General features: G+C 32.0%; 1 protein-coding gene across 1 annotated transcript in view; it reads right to left on the bottom strand.

The window, feature by feature from the left end:
• The window catches only part of LOC111637641 (reversion-inducing cysteine-rich protein with Kazal motifs-like), a 25942-nt gene that overhangs the window by 1093 nt on the left and 10656 nt on the right, over positions 1 to 14193 (bottom strand). Inside the window, exons 6-17 of the mRNA XM_023383180.1 lie at positions 13582 to 13669; positions 13025 to 13210; positions 12660 to 12793; positions 8818 to 8964; positions 7509 to 7602; positions 7164 to 7440; positions 6957 to 7090; positions 3916 to 4053; positions 3646 to 3837; positions 3467 to 3574; positions 3300 to 3381; positions 3152 to 3241 (exon numbers count right to left, since the gene is read on the bottom strand). Coding sequence (XP_023238948.1) covers positions 3152 to 3241; positions 3300 to 3381; positions 3467 to 3574; positions 3646 to 3837; positions 3916 to 4053; positions 6957 to 7090; positions 7164 to 7440; positions 7509 to 7602; positions 8818 to 8964; positions 12660 to 12793; positions 13025 to 13210; positions 13582 to 13669 — 1670 coding nt within the window. The remainder of the gene's footprint in view (positions 1 to 3151; positions 3242 to 3299; positions 3382 to 3466; positions 3575 to 3645; positions 3838 to 3915; positions 4054 to 6956; positions 7091 to 7163; positions 7441 to 7508; positions 7603 to 8817; positions 8965 to 12659; positions 12794 to 13024; positions 13211 to 13581; positions 13670 to 14193) is intronic.

The following is a 14193-nucleotide window of genomic DNA, read 5'->3' on the forward strand; positions in this document are numbered from 1 at the left end:
TCCGCCGTCTAGCGTGGCGCCACGCTACGGAGATTTTTAGCTAACTATCGTCTGTACAGTATGTAAATTAGGTACCGTAAGTCTAATACAGTACTATAATTTTATACATTTCTTGTGAAAGAAACATTTCTTATTCAACGGCGATAAAAATTATTTATATTAATGATGTCTCCGAAGTTCAACGAAGTTTTCGCAGAAAAATAAATCATCAGAAAACTTTCGTCATTGCTAATGCTTGTTTTCGTCGCGGAGGGAACAAGCATTAGCAATGGCGGTGCACACTCGGTAAGTAATCCTACAATTTTTTGTTTATAGCGTAGTTTAAACGGATTATTCCCAAAAAAAATATACGTATTTTGAAAATGTTGAGTCGGATTAGTCTAGAATCGATTAATTTTATGGAAGAAAACCTTTCAAATAGCAGTAGTCCGTAAACTTGACACGTGTCGGGCTGTGATTGGAAGGACTCGTAAGAAATCGGATTCCTAAAGAATGGAACGTATCTATGATCTTATAGGGGGGTCGACTGTACTAAGCATCACCTCGTTGGAACATATTTATGCACTCTTTTAAGAAATATTTCTACTTCAGTTGATTGAAGCAAAAGTATATTTTATACTGTAGATCTGATATCTTTAGATATTTTATTTATTTTGAGGGAATGACATCAATAACAGAAGGTTATGTTAAACCCTTAAAGAACCAAACGTTACAAATTTGCTATCTTAATCAGATTGAAATTACTACAGCATTTAAACAGGCTTACAAACACATTTTTTAAGTTCAGAATGTATACGATTCATTAAAATTATCAAGTGTTATTAAACTTCATGATGATGGGTACATTTATTTCTAATAAAGTTTTCAAGTTTGCCATTAATATATTTTGCCTAATCCTTCTATGTTCTAACACATTATTCAACGGTAACGTCGTAATAACGTACAAAAACATGGAATTCTAACAGGTTTACGGGTGGAAAAAGTAAAGCGCATACGGCCAACACAAACGTAAACAAACATCAATCCCTGTTTCGCCGAAACTCCGAGTCTCCTCTATAGGAAGTGGCGTTTCTCAATTCCCCATTCGAGATCAAATATGTCTTATTCCCTAAGTGTAATATACGGACCACAGATTTGAGAAATAAGCGTTAGACCAAGGTCGTCGTCCAACCTTTTTCTCATAATGGGCCAAATTAGAAATTTAGGTATATTCAGCGGGCCACAAAAGTACTTTATATAAATATATGCTTTTAAAAAGTTCAAAACGTTAATATCAAATTTTAATAACAACTATATATAATTACAAAAAATACTATATTATTAACAGTAAAAAATTACAAAATAAAAATAAATTCAATGCGATTTTTTGACTTGCCTTCCTTTTATAATATTGTCAATATCTGTTTTTATGATGCTAGTCTTACTTCCAAGAATGCTAAATAGGAATCACTCAACCTATTTATTTCAGCAGTTTTGATGTTTTTCATGCCCGAAAAGAATTGTTCGCAACAGTATGTGCTGTACTACCACACGGGCATAGATGGCCAGATGGCCGAGCGGTCAAGGTGACAGCCTACCGCTCTGGGGACCCGAGTTCAAATCTGGACGGATTAAAAATGCCCAAGAATTTTTCGGGAGTGGTCCGTCTGGATATGTCGGGGCCACGTTCCACACCACCCGACCGTCCCATTGTGAGTTGGCCGAACCCGTAATGGGCTTGCTAAACAGAGGCCCTCTTAGTGCTCGCAGAACGGAAAGAGTTTAAAAAACCCACGTGCATAACAGTTTTCTAACACTAATTACGTCATTACATCATCAAAGTATATCCAGTGAAACGAGAATGAATTTTATATTCTTTACCGAAATAAATGAAAATATGCCTAAAAAATTTAGGTTTCAGTGAGCCACATAAGAATATATTAACTGAGCCGCGGTGCGGTCCGCTGGTTGGACATCCCTGGTCTAGACCCCGAGCGAGAATTAATGTCAATTATTTCCGCACCGTGGCACAAACGCAACAACTTTTTATCCCCATCCGAAGAGTAAAACTGGCACCTTTATCGTTGTTCATCCTATTGTAAAGATTGTTGAATTTATAATTATGAACAGAAAACTTAAGTACTGTACAGGCATGTCACAAATCGTACCGTTTAAACTTTGTGACTATATTTTAAACCACACTCACCACATTCCGTTTTAATTAACGTATAACGAGTTCAACAACGATGACGTCTACTTTACTCTTCAAATCGAGCGAAGAGATTGAGGTTGCGTATGGAAAATATCATTCATTTATAAGTGATCTAAAAATTTAACTTATTTTCATTTTTATCTAATAGAAATTATTGATAAACCAATCTGTAACTATAACCAGAAAATACCACAAATCGAGTCCGACCATTGTACGCAACGCAGGTCGTAATTTCACTAATTTCGGAAAGATAGTATTACAGGAATTATTATAAGACAGTAGAAGAAAATAAAAACAAACACGATACTTCTTCCAAACAGAAAAAACCCACTTGCCCGGGAAATATTGTGTAAAAAATATAACGATACTCGGGGTGTCGTGGCAAGGAAAAGTAAACAATTGAGGATTGTTATAAAGTCTAAAAAAAGCCAGAAAAGAGGTACGGAAAGAAAATATATTCATTTAATAGGGAAGGAAAAAGATCACCGAATTAATCCAAGTAAGTAGTAAGATACGATAACAATTTTTAAAATACGTGTTTGAATCTTAGATTAATCAGTCGTATGTTTTAATAGCGTAGAGGAATAAGGAGATTGCACGAGTGTCTACTCCCAATTTTAACCCATCTCCGTCTTGTGGAGTAATTTTTACTAATTTTTTGCAAACTAGATTTGACATACCAATGTTTATTTTAAGTATAACTCTGATTACGGAATATGGGCGTTGATATTGTTAATTGTAAATAATAGGATTGTCGTAGTTTTAGCCCGAGTGACGCGAATTTAACTTTAGATTAGATTCTCAAGTAAACTATGGATTTGGAACAAATACGTCGATTCCCAGCTGCTCCATTGTAGGTCTAGCCAAACTGGTCGGAGGAAAAATGGCTCGCATAAATATCCCCAGGTAAAAGCTTCCCAATTCAAAAATGGATTGAAATAGTAACGGTATTAAAATTACCTTTGTTGCGGGCTGCACGAATTAGGACTACAGGGATCCGAATCGAAACACGCTCCGAATTCGAACCGGTCGTCGGTTAACGAATCGCATCTAAAAATTGCCATTTCGTTACGAATTTGATAATTTTTCATAAAATTAATATTTATACCTGGCTACACATGCGCTGGGGTAAGTTTTTCCATTACTACCGCAGACGGGAACGTAATGGTCCGGACAATTACACGGTAGAGCTAAACGATGGTAAGATACGTAAAACTTTAGTTTAAAATATAATAAACTTCGATTTCCTTAAGTAAAAACTAAATCGATGCTAACCTTTTTCCAGATCCCGTCCCGAAGAATGGCATTTTTCCTGCGTACAGGTTAACGTTCCGGCATAACAGAAACAAATATTGCAGCCTTTTTGAATCCTAGTGTTGTGAGCTATTATTAGATAAAATTACGTTACGTTTTCCGCTAATCTACTTTCATTTAAATAAAAATTTAAAACTTACCGATTTTCTTTCCGCCGTTCCAACAGTTGTCGTTGTTTCCGCAGGGTGCTTTTATACAATCTACTAACTCGCCTTTGAAGTTACAATAACAAACTTTATAACAGACAATATTATAAACGTCGGGAGTCATAGGTAACTGCACGTAGGTCCCTCTAGCCACAACTAGATTGGATCTTTGCCCCATTCGGCATCCTATTTAAAAATATCGTCGATAACTGTCGTAATAAATTGAGGTATGCGGAATTATAAAACATAAATAACACGTATTACCTGGAACGCAAGAATACGGTAAACATCCGCGTCCAAATAAACAGGTGTGAATCACTATACAAACTTCGTCTTCGTAGCAAGGATTTGGTACGCACGGAGTGGTGACTTCGATTAAATGATTCTGATATTTGCTTGGTGCTAAAGCATAATAATTTATATTAACTCTCTAAAATAATTAAATCTCTATGACAATTTAGGTCTATATAACTTTAATTGAAAATAAAGGGTTTAAAATCTGCATTTCAGGCATATTGTTACAACAAATTAAGAATTGGCTTAGAAATTGTTCGAATATAGAAGCTAATTAAACAATTTCACTTAAATTCTTTTTAGAGTTTTTATTAATATACTGTTTTATGGTTTAAATACTGCCAATGAAATCATATATACAGATATACTTGTGACGGACCGGATCTGACGAATTTTGATAGAAATTCTCATCCTTAAAAAAAATCCATTTTATTACCGGAGAAAGATTACATCTCTCTCTCCAGAGTTGTTTCCTTTCCCATGGAACTCATCGAATGTGTCACTGGAAACTACTATCAAAAATTCCCGATTGGAGAAAAAAGATAACGTAATGTGATATTAAAAAAAAGAGAGACTCAGGGACAAGGGGAGAGTACGAGAGTTCGCCAATCGTCCTCCTTGAGAAAGTATATTCGAGTATGCTTCCCAATGGCCGATCACGTCCGCTGCTTTTGTTCACCCGACTGTTGCTCCCTTTTTTGGACAGTCGAGGTTCTCCTTCCAGGAACCCTATTCGGATTTCTCCGTCTACAAGCTTGACTTTTTCCCACGAACTTGAACTTTTCTACCCGGGTGCACCCGATCCACTATTGTCCGACGAAGTTCAAGAATCGACGGAACAAGGTATTTATGGTCGCGCGAAAAATAAAATGTAAACTCTCTCTCTCGGTCAGGAATCCGTTAACCTCAGATTGTGGTGATACACCAGTTGTTTTTTTTATATATATTTATATTTTTGTATTAAGCCTAGGATTAAGTTCTCTCGATCTTTTGTTTAACCCTTCCTCATACTCTCTAACGGTCCTGTCTCCCTGCTGGTGGTGAAACATTTCTAAGTACTACACTGAAAACAAGGGTGTGGAGGCAGGCCCCGAGGCAAGGAGAGAAAGGGGAGAGACACTTTCGAGCTAGCGTTGGGAGAGGACGGACCGGTGGAGAAGATCCTGGTGGCCGTAACGAAGGAAAGAGGAGCATTAGGTGGACAAAGAGAGCGAGACATCACAGGAAGAACGGAAGATCATCAGAGTGCAATTTCATCGATGTGAGTGGATTCTAAAGAAAAAGAAGAGACCCGGGGTACCCCCACTAGCAAACCTTCTCTTATTTTCTCTTATTCTTAATATTAATATTTTTCTCTAATTCTACTGTCTCATTTAGTATTTAGATTAGGTTAAGTTAGGCTAAGATAGGTTAAGCACGGATTAAGATTGTCGCGAAGTATTGTTGCACTCTCTTTCCGATATCATTATATGTTACGCGAGTTATATGTATCGGAGTTGGGACCACTGAATTATTTGTATACTAGCACGAAGAACAATAAAACTATTGTTGTAGACGATTTTCTTTGTGTTGTCCATCCACGTGCTCTCCACAAGATGACGCTGTATAGCTATAGATACTTTAACTCGCTACTAAAGCAAAAGAAAATTCTCAGTAACTTTGTGTATTTATGTAAAGACATATATAAATAAACGTCATCTCTCAATCCTCCTCCATCCCGAATCAGATCGCTCGCGCATATTCCGAAGTTGCGATTTCTGTGTCTATCCTGAAGACACACTGGTGTGCCAGTCCTGACCAGGCACTAAAGAGGTGCCGAGCCTCTGGTCACATACTATAGATCCTCCTTCCTTGTCGTTTAATTTAAAGCATTGGTTCCTTATATGGTCCTTAATTAAATATCTTAATCAGAGATTCAAATATTTTTGTGGAGTATCTCACATTCTTAATGTTTCTGACCAGTGATTCCCAAACTGTTTCCAGCCACTTGGTTCCATAAAGTTATACTCAATGCATCCAACCTTGCTCCAATACCCAACCCATTTTCCCTTGTTGAGAAAGGCTTGGAAATATTTTTAAACACTTTTCTACTTATTTGTTTTAAAAGAGAAAAGAAAAAGGTTGCCATTGATCCCAACCTTTGCTTAAGGTCACTGCTCAGGCCCCTGCCACCTACTTGCTTCTTTTCATCCTCCTAGAGTTACTCATTGCCTAAAGGGGATGGTAGTGCCCACTTTGAAAACCATTGTTTCAGACTTTGAATTAGAAAATTTATAAAAAAAATACACATTTAATTAGGAACGAAAGTAGAGTTGTGGAGTTTATAACTTAATATAGCCTTAAAACCAACAATTAATTGTATATCTAAGTTTTGCCTCTGTTTTATTTTCGAAAGATTTTTGAAGTTTTGTTAATCACTAAGGCTATTTTTCAAATTAACTGATTATACATGTAAAATATTGGATGATCTCATCACCTTAGATAATAAAAAATTAAATTTTTCATCATGGTGGTAGAGTGCATTTTAAAAAGATTGAAAAGTTACAATACAAAGCAACAGAAAAGGTTAATCGTTGAAAGTAATACTAAGAGAAATATCTATGTAACTATCCTAAGCGTATATGGAGACAAAGTGTGAAATGAAAATATTTACAGGGCTTTTTAACAGAAACCACATAGTTTAGAAGCAGATAGAATCAATACATTTATTGCAAACTAGTAAAAGTTGACGGTAAATAATAGAAACCATATTGTATAAAATGGATACACTTTAAGAAAAAGAGAAACTTGATTTTCACTGTTAAAAATTGTAAAATCATTCCAATCGATCCAATTTTATTAAACAGATAAAATTAATAGCAACAATCAATTTGTAAAGTGTGATATGTAATATTTATTACATGGATGCAATAAGTTTGTAATAACAAAAAATTAAATATGCACTGAGTTTCCTAATTTGTACACACAGAATTTAAGATATTTCTTTAAATTAAGTATAATTTAGGACTTACTTAAATATGGTGTTAAAGAAATGCATTGCTCTAAATTACTAGCAGCAAATTTATCACAGAAAACACTAGGAGTTTCACCTTTTGAAAGGAAATTTTTATCAATGCAAGGCATTAAATACTTCTCACAATCTAATCTGTAAATAATAAACACATAAATCATAAAAATGCTACTGAATAATAGATTACAATATTTTTTTTATTACTTACCTACAAACTTTTGTCGCTATTTCGTCCAATTTTTGGCACGGTTTTAAATTTAAAGTGCAAGCCAAAGCTTTCCATTCTTCGGGATTGCATTGAGATATATCTTTCAGATGGAAACTGGTGTCGCCCACGGGAATAATCCCCCTCTGCCATATTGAGTAAACGGTGTTGGCCGTCTTGTCGGCGTGAGTGTTACAAGTTCTGAACAGCTCGGTCGGTCTGTCGTTAAAATTGGTGCAGTGCGTCAACTGTTCGCATCCCAGTTCGCAAGGTTCGTCCACTACATGTTTATTTTTAAAAATATATTTTTGAAAATATTTTTTTAATATAATAAGACTTATCGCTCACCGTCGGCGAGACACTGCAACAGATCATTTTCGACAATCTGTCCGACACACTGCTGTTCAAATTTGTCAACTGCCAAAGGATCGCTGGAAGACATCTGAAAAATATATGTGATGATAATTACCTTTCAAATGATACAAAAAATCCCAAGACAATAAATTAATTCTTAATTGGAAAATAATTTATAATAAAAATTCCAGCACTTAACTTCTGTTACAATTTATAAGATGTTTGATTAATTAATTAACTTTGTTTTTCATAAAAATATTTTAAGAATTTCAAAAAAATTTCATTAGTAACTTAAAGAAAATTAGATTCTTGTAATCTTATGTTATGTACAAAAATTATAAAAATTTATTTTAGTAAGAGTTCAATAAACTTATTTAAACACACAGAATTTATCCACATTTTGTATCAAAATGTAATGCTGGTGGAAGTGGAACATCTTACTCATTAATGCCTTATTTTTAATTAAATAAAATTCAGAAATTTTATTGGGAGTCAAAAATAGCTAATGTAGTACATGTGTTTGAAAGTTATTTGCTTCTTGTTCAAATCATTTCATTCCTTTCCAATTAAAATATTGCTTCAAATTTTCTGTCAGAACTTCTTTCCCAATAAACTGCTACATCATATTTTTTAAAATTTAAATGCATTTAATTAAAAATAATGATTAAATGAAAAAGGAAAGGATTCAGCTATTCTTTATCCATATTTTTTTGGCATGCTTTACATAATTAAATATATGAATTGGTATATTAAATTTTACACAATGAAAATTACATCTTGAATTGTAAATCAAGGATTAACTATACTTGTTGTTAAATAATCAAATTAATAAAATGAAGAAACAGAAAGAATAGAAATAGTTAAATTTTCCTTTGTGCAAAAATTATATTTTAGAAATTTTGTACCATATTTTACAGATTGCAGGATGCAAGTTTTATCCAAAAAAGTGTTCTGCATCTTATATGCACAGTGGGAATCTCCTGCAGGTTAAATAATACTCAAATGGCCTTCAGTAGGTTACAGGAGGTGATCTCAACCTAGCTCAACTTTATTATTATTCTTATAGCTAAGCAACTTTTCATTTATTCATGTAGAATATTTTAATGGTAAATTTTGAAGTCCTCTTTTTCCTAAATAAATGAAAGATTAAATTTGAATTTTACATTTTTTAACCAGAATACAGTTAAAAAAGTCCCTTTTAATAATTCCCTAAATATTTTGTGCTAAAATGGGGTGTCTCATATGCCTATGCATCTGATATACCATACTATGGTAATTAATGAATCAAATGAACTTGACTTACATCTGTGCAGAGTTTTTGACATTTTGTTGATACTGCTCTGGAACAACATTGTAATTTTGGCCTGTCCAAACCAAGAAGACTATTGTTTTGTTTCATATTTTCCTCTGTTTTTTCTTCCTTCATATAAATGCATTGCCATAATCTTTTCTAAAATGCAATATAAAGCAGAAGTTAAACATAAAATTAAAGTTTATCATAATAAATCTATGTAATTAGAATAAATATAATACTGATTAAATTGAAATATCTCATTTATAATATTGCAACAACCAATAAGAATTGACCAACTTAATATACTCAAATTATAATGTGTAATGTTAATCACATGTTTATTTTTCTGTATTTGTTTAATAAAATAGTTTAGTTATTTCTATGTTGAAAAGACAAAAAATGATATTAAACTCTAGTACTAAATAATTTTTCTCATGGAGATTATTTCACTTCTATATACATATTTATTAAACAGACAAAGTGTTGTATGATCATAACAGTTCTGTGAGATGTCTATATCATTCAAATTAAAATTTTTCAATACTTTTATCGTATATCACAAGTAAACTCTAATTATTAAATCTCTAACTGCATTATTAATTAATAAACTCCACCATACCTTTAAAATGCAGTCTATTTTGGATAGGTATCTAACGTTTTCGGTCTAATTCATAGACCTTCTTCAGGATTGATGTAAAAAATTTTAACTTTCCCAACGGTAATTCCAACAACGCACGTTCTACAATTTTCCGAAATTCGATTGCAAAATAGACTGCATTTTAAAGGTATGGTGGAGTTTAGTAAATTCTAATGGTTAAATTCACTAAACAAATGACCTATAATACAAGTAGAATCTCTTGTAATGCTGCAGCATTAATAAGTCTAAATGGATTTAAGTATAGATGTAACAAATGGCATGAATGAAGCTAAGAAATAACATTTTAACAGATAAATGATTATGAAAATATGTCTTTTCATATGTAAAAGCCTTGGAAAGAGGCACAAAGTTATGAAGGAAAATGAAGCCATTAAAATAAAAAGGAAGCAGTAGGCAGTGATCACATTGATCATGCATCCTCATTGGGTATATATTGGAAAGAAGAATTGTGTTTTAGATGATGAAAACAAGAGATGAACTGGGCCACTGTGAAACTGGAAACTTCCTGATGAGCCATTTGCTCAGTGGAATTTCTTATTTCAATATATGTTATGTTTGAATTCACTTGAGAAAAAGTAAAATAATAAACAAAATTAAGTGCTATTAGTATTGTGTTAAATTTAAACAGTATTAGTCTAATTCAAGCCATAAGCAGCCATGTACAGCCTATACACAGACATTTGACTGATGGAAAATGCAATCTATTACTGTTTTATATACATTTTCAGGCTGAAATTTGTTGCCAATCCAATGCTGATTGAAACGGCATGTATTTAAGTCAGAAATTCATGCCAGCCCACAATGAACAAAACATTTTGACTAGTTATGTTCATGTTGTATAGTTGTGATAAAATTAGTGACATCTCTAACATTATTTCATAGATGACATAAATTACTAATGCTCAAGATCTCATAAAGTATTAAATATAAAATTAGATATTAAATTAGCTTTTATGTACAATACTGATTTATAATAGGATATATGGAAATTAATTTCCATCTGAATGTAAAGAGCTTATATTCCAAAATAATTATTCCAAATAGATAGATAAATGTACAATACGAGGTGATATTGGAAAGTTCCTAGACTATACCTATAAAAGGTGCCAGTGTTATTTTGTATTCAAATCTAGCTGCCATTACCCTCAAAAGTAGCTTCCTTTGCAGTGTATATAGTGCTCTTAACACCTCTTCCATGACTCAAAGCAAGACTCTTTTAGCCTTGATTTAATTTTGGGGAATGAGGCAAATTCACATCAAACTAAGCCAGCTGAGAGTGGAGGGAATGGACAACCATCTTGTTCCCTGCCAAAAATTGTTGCTTTATCAATAAGGCAATATGTGACCAAAATAATTTTAATGACATTCATTGTGGCAAAATACAACTACATGTAACCTCCTTAGGCAATTGCATCTCATAACTCACTCTTCCCAATGCCTGCACTGCACAGCTGGTTTCCAATAAGTAACAAAAACTTAATTTTGTTTAAGTTCACTCTGTTTATTGAACTATGAATAGTGCTGCAGTTAGTTAATTTAGAGTGTCACTTTAATAATGTAACATATCAAATCAAACCAAATAAAATTTCCTAAGTTTAGCCTCATAAATAGAAATTATAAACTGTAAGTGAAAAAATGATTTCCATTTGTAGCTCTTAAATTTATAATATATTAGAAAAATTATTCATTTCTAAAATTCAGTAAGAAAAACACACCTTTACAAATCCAGCAAATAATTTTACTAATAAAAACGTTTTCGAGTGGTTTTACTGATCTTCCTCAGTTAAGATGAAATAGATTGTGAAAATAAAATGTGAATTTGAAAATAAACATTAAGCAGAATTCTAAAATGAATACATAACCAAAACCATATATCCTGGAATAAATAAATAAATAACTACAGAAATACATTAAACAATAAAAAATAAAAATAAACATAGATAAATAAAAGTCTCTTAATAAATTAACATTCATAAAAAGACTGCCATGTGGTAGCCAAGTTGTCGGGGTTTCTATGATTAATGCAATCCATTTTTTTCTGCACTTTAAAAATCTCCAATCTTTCTAGATATCCCATAGTATTTATATTTGATGTTGGTTTGAAAACGTTTTTATTAGTAAATTTATTTGCTGGATTTGTAAAGGTGTTTCTTCTTATTAATTTCTAAAAGTTTAGATTTGATAATGATCAGTAAAAATTAAAGAAAAAATTTATATAAATATACTGATTTGTTATAATACTTATAAATACAGTGACACCTTGTACTTCAAACATTCTAAAGTTCAAATAATGCTTCTATGTTCAAACTGCATGAATAGTGAGCAAATATGTTCTCTGTATAAATGCCATCTGTTGCCTGCTCAATTCCTCAGTAATTCTCACTATGAAAGCATCACTTGCATTACACTCATGTGTTTTCAGTCCTTTTATTGCTTTATTTTTGGTGTGTTTGGTGACATATGTAACTCCTACCTAATTATTAACCATGCATTTCTAGAAGAGCTGGAGCATAAAGCCTAAGAAAAACTTTGTACTATTGACATTTGAGATGAAAAAGGAACTTACCACAAAGCATGAAAGTGGTACAAATATGGCAGATCTGGTGGCATGTTTAAGATGCCAAAATCAACAGCACCATTCTTAAAAACAGTAGTAGTAATAAAAGTAGCAAATGGTATTAAAGGTGTGACAAAGTTGACCTCCAGGAAATTGCATGTTATTAGGAGATGGAAAAACTCTAACAAGTAAGTGTGGATAAACGAGAAGCAGTTGGCTGGTAATATCATCTCTGAGAGGATTATTTGTAAGCCAAGCAAGCTGCATAGTGATCTTAAGAAATGAGATGATGTCATCACTCCCTACTAAAATACAGTAAGTGCAACTTTTATTTTGCTATAGAATATCTGTATATTTTATTTATTGTTTTTATGTTTCAATTTATTATTCAGGACATTAATTTTGTTATTTTTACCTTAAATTATGTGTATTTACTGTGTATCAAAATGAGTATTGTTTTGGATGTGGGAATGGATTAATTCATTTTCCATTATTTTTAACATGGAAAATTGCTTTTGAGTTTGAACAGTCAACTTAAAACTACCTCCTGGAATGAATTAAATTTGAAATACAAGGCATTACAGTATATAATATAACACCATATTAATTGGAAATTATTATAACAAGAATTTATACATTTGCTTTTGATTTGTCACATCCGTTATTTAATAACATGTCTACTATTTCTTTTCTATGAACAGTGGGAGATAAAATTTGTCGACACGAAGCTCTACATTGAGCGGTGTGACCTCCTTCACAGCAGCGGGGATCTACAAGATAATAAAAATGGTATGTAACTAGTAAAGATAGTTTAGATAATATCTTCACTTATGAAAAATTATTATAAAAAAAAAACTTTTAAAAATGTAATGCAAAAAATCAATATATTTTAATACATGGTTAATCAATTAAGACTAATTTATAGATATAATTTCAAGAATTTGTGTTCATAAAGTTTGGTTATAAATTTTGAAATTTCACAATTATTTAAAACTGCGTACCCTTTGAAATGCTGAAAGAAACAGTTAAATCTGAAATTTTTTTAATGCATTCTCTGACATCATCATTACACTTATCCAAAATTGAAGATTTTATCTCCATGCTTAGCGGCAAAGGGTTAGAAAATGCAGTTTTACATATATTTTTACAAGCCGTTGTAGTAGCATGATTGCAACATGTGTCTGCATCTAGAACAGAAATTATTTTAAATTAAACAAATTATCAAACCCAACAGTTAAAGGTTTTAATAATCATAAAGTTTCAGCTTGGGATGTTATATAATTTAAACAGTAAATGAATATATCAATTTACACAAAACAATTACTAAAAAGAAAATATCTGATTATCTAATGGAAAGACATTCTAAATAGTTAAATGAGTAAGTAAAAAGGAAAAAAAAGACAGGAAATTTTAAGCAACACAGCCATATGGACATAAAAACACCTGTTAGACTAATAGAAAGTGATTGAATGTAAGAAAATTTGGTAAATATAATAAAAAAATATGCCAGTTGTACCTAAAATTTTTTTTCATGAAAAATACAAATTTAAAATCTCACATTTTTGTCTTTCAATGCATTTAAAGAATTCTTCGTTCTCATCTTTAAAACTTTTACACGAAGATGATAAAAATTCTGTCGAATTGGCCTGTAAAAGAATTAGTTTACGACAAATATTACTTATATTATCAACTGAAATAAAACTATCAAATTATTTTTCAGGCTGCTTTTAAAGCTATAATTTTAGGCTAGAAATAAGTGATGTTGCAGTTTTGAAGACAATTTAATGATTAAAATCAATATACATTAACTAACTTAGAAATATCTAAAATAAAAATTGACATAAATAATATTAGAGATGCCACGAATATTCGGCTACTATTCGGTATTCGGCCTATTCGGCTACTTTTTTTAATATTCGGTATTCAGCCGAATAGTACGCAACATTTGGCCGAATACCGAATACCAAATCATGAAAAAACCGCACATATTACTCAAAAACATATTTACAGTGGTACCTCAGGTTACGAACGCCCCAGCATACGAAATTTTCAGGATACGACATGAAATTCGAACATATTTTTGCTCCACGATACGAACAAAAACTCACCATACGACGTTACATTAGTTCGCATTTTTCATTTGTTTTTCTTACTACAGTTATTTTTTTAA

The sequence above is a fragment of the Centruroides sculpturatus genome, unplaced genomic scaffold (genome assembly GCF_000671375.1).
Source record: "Centruroides sculpturatus isolate CEXI.00-Female unplaced genomic scaffold, Cexi_2.0 scaffold1054, whole genome shotgun sequence".
Lineage (NCBI taxonomy): Eukaryota > Metazoa > Arthropoda > Arachnida > Scorpiones > Buthidae > Centruroides > Centruroides sculpturatus.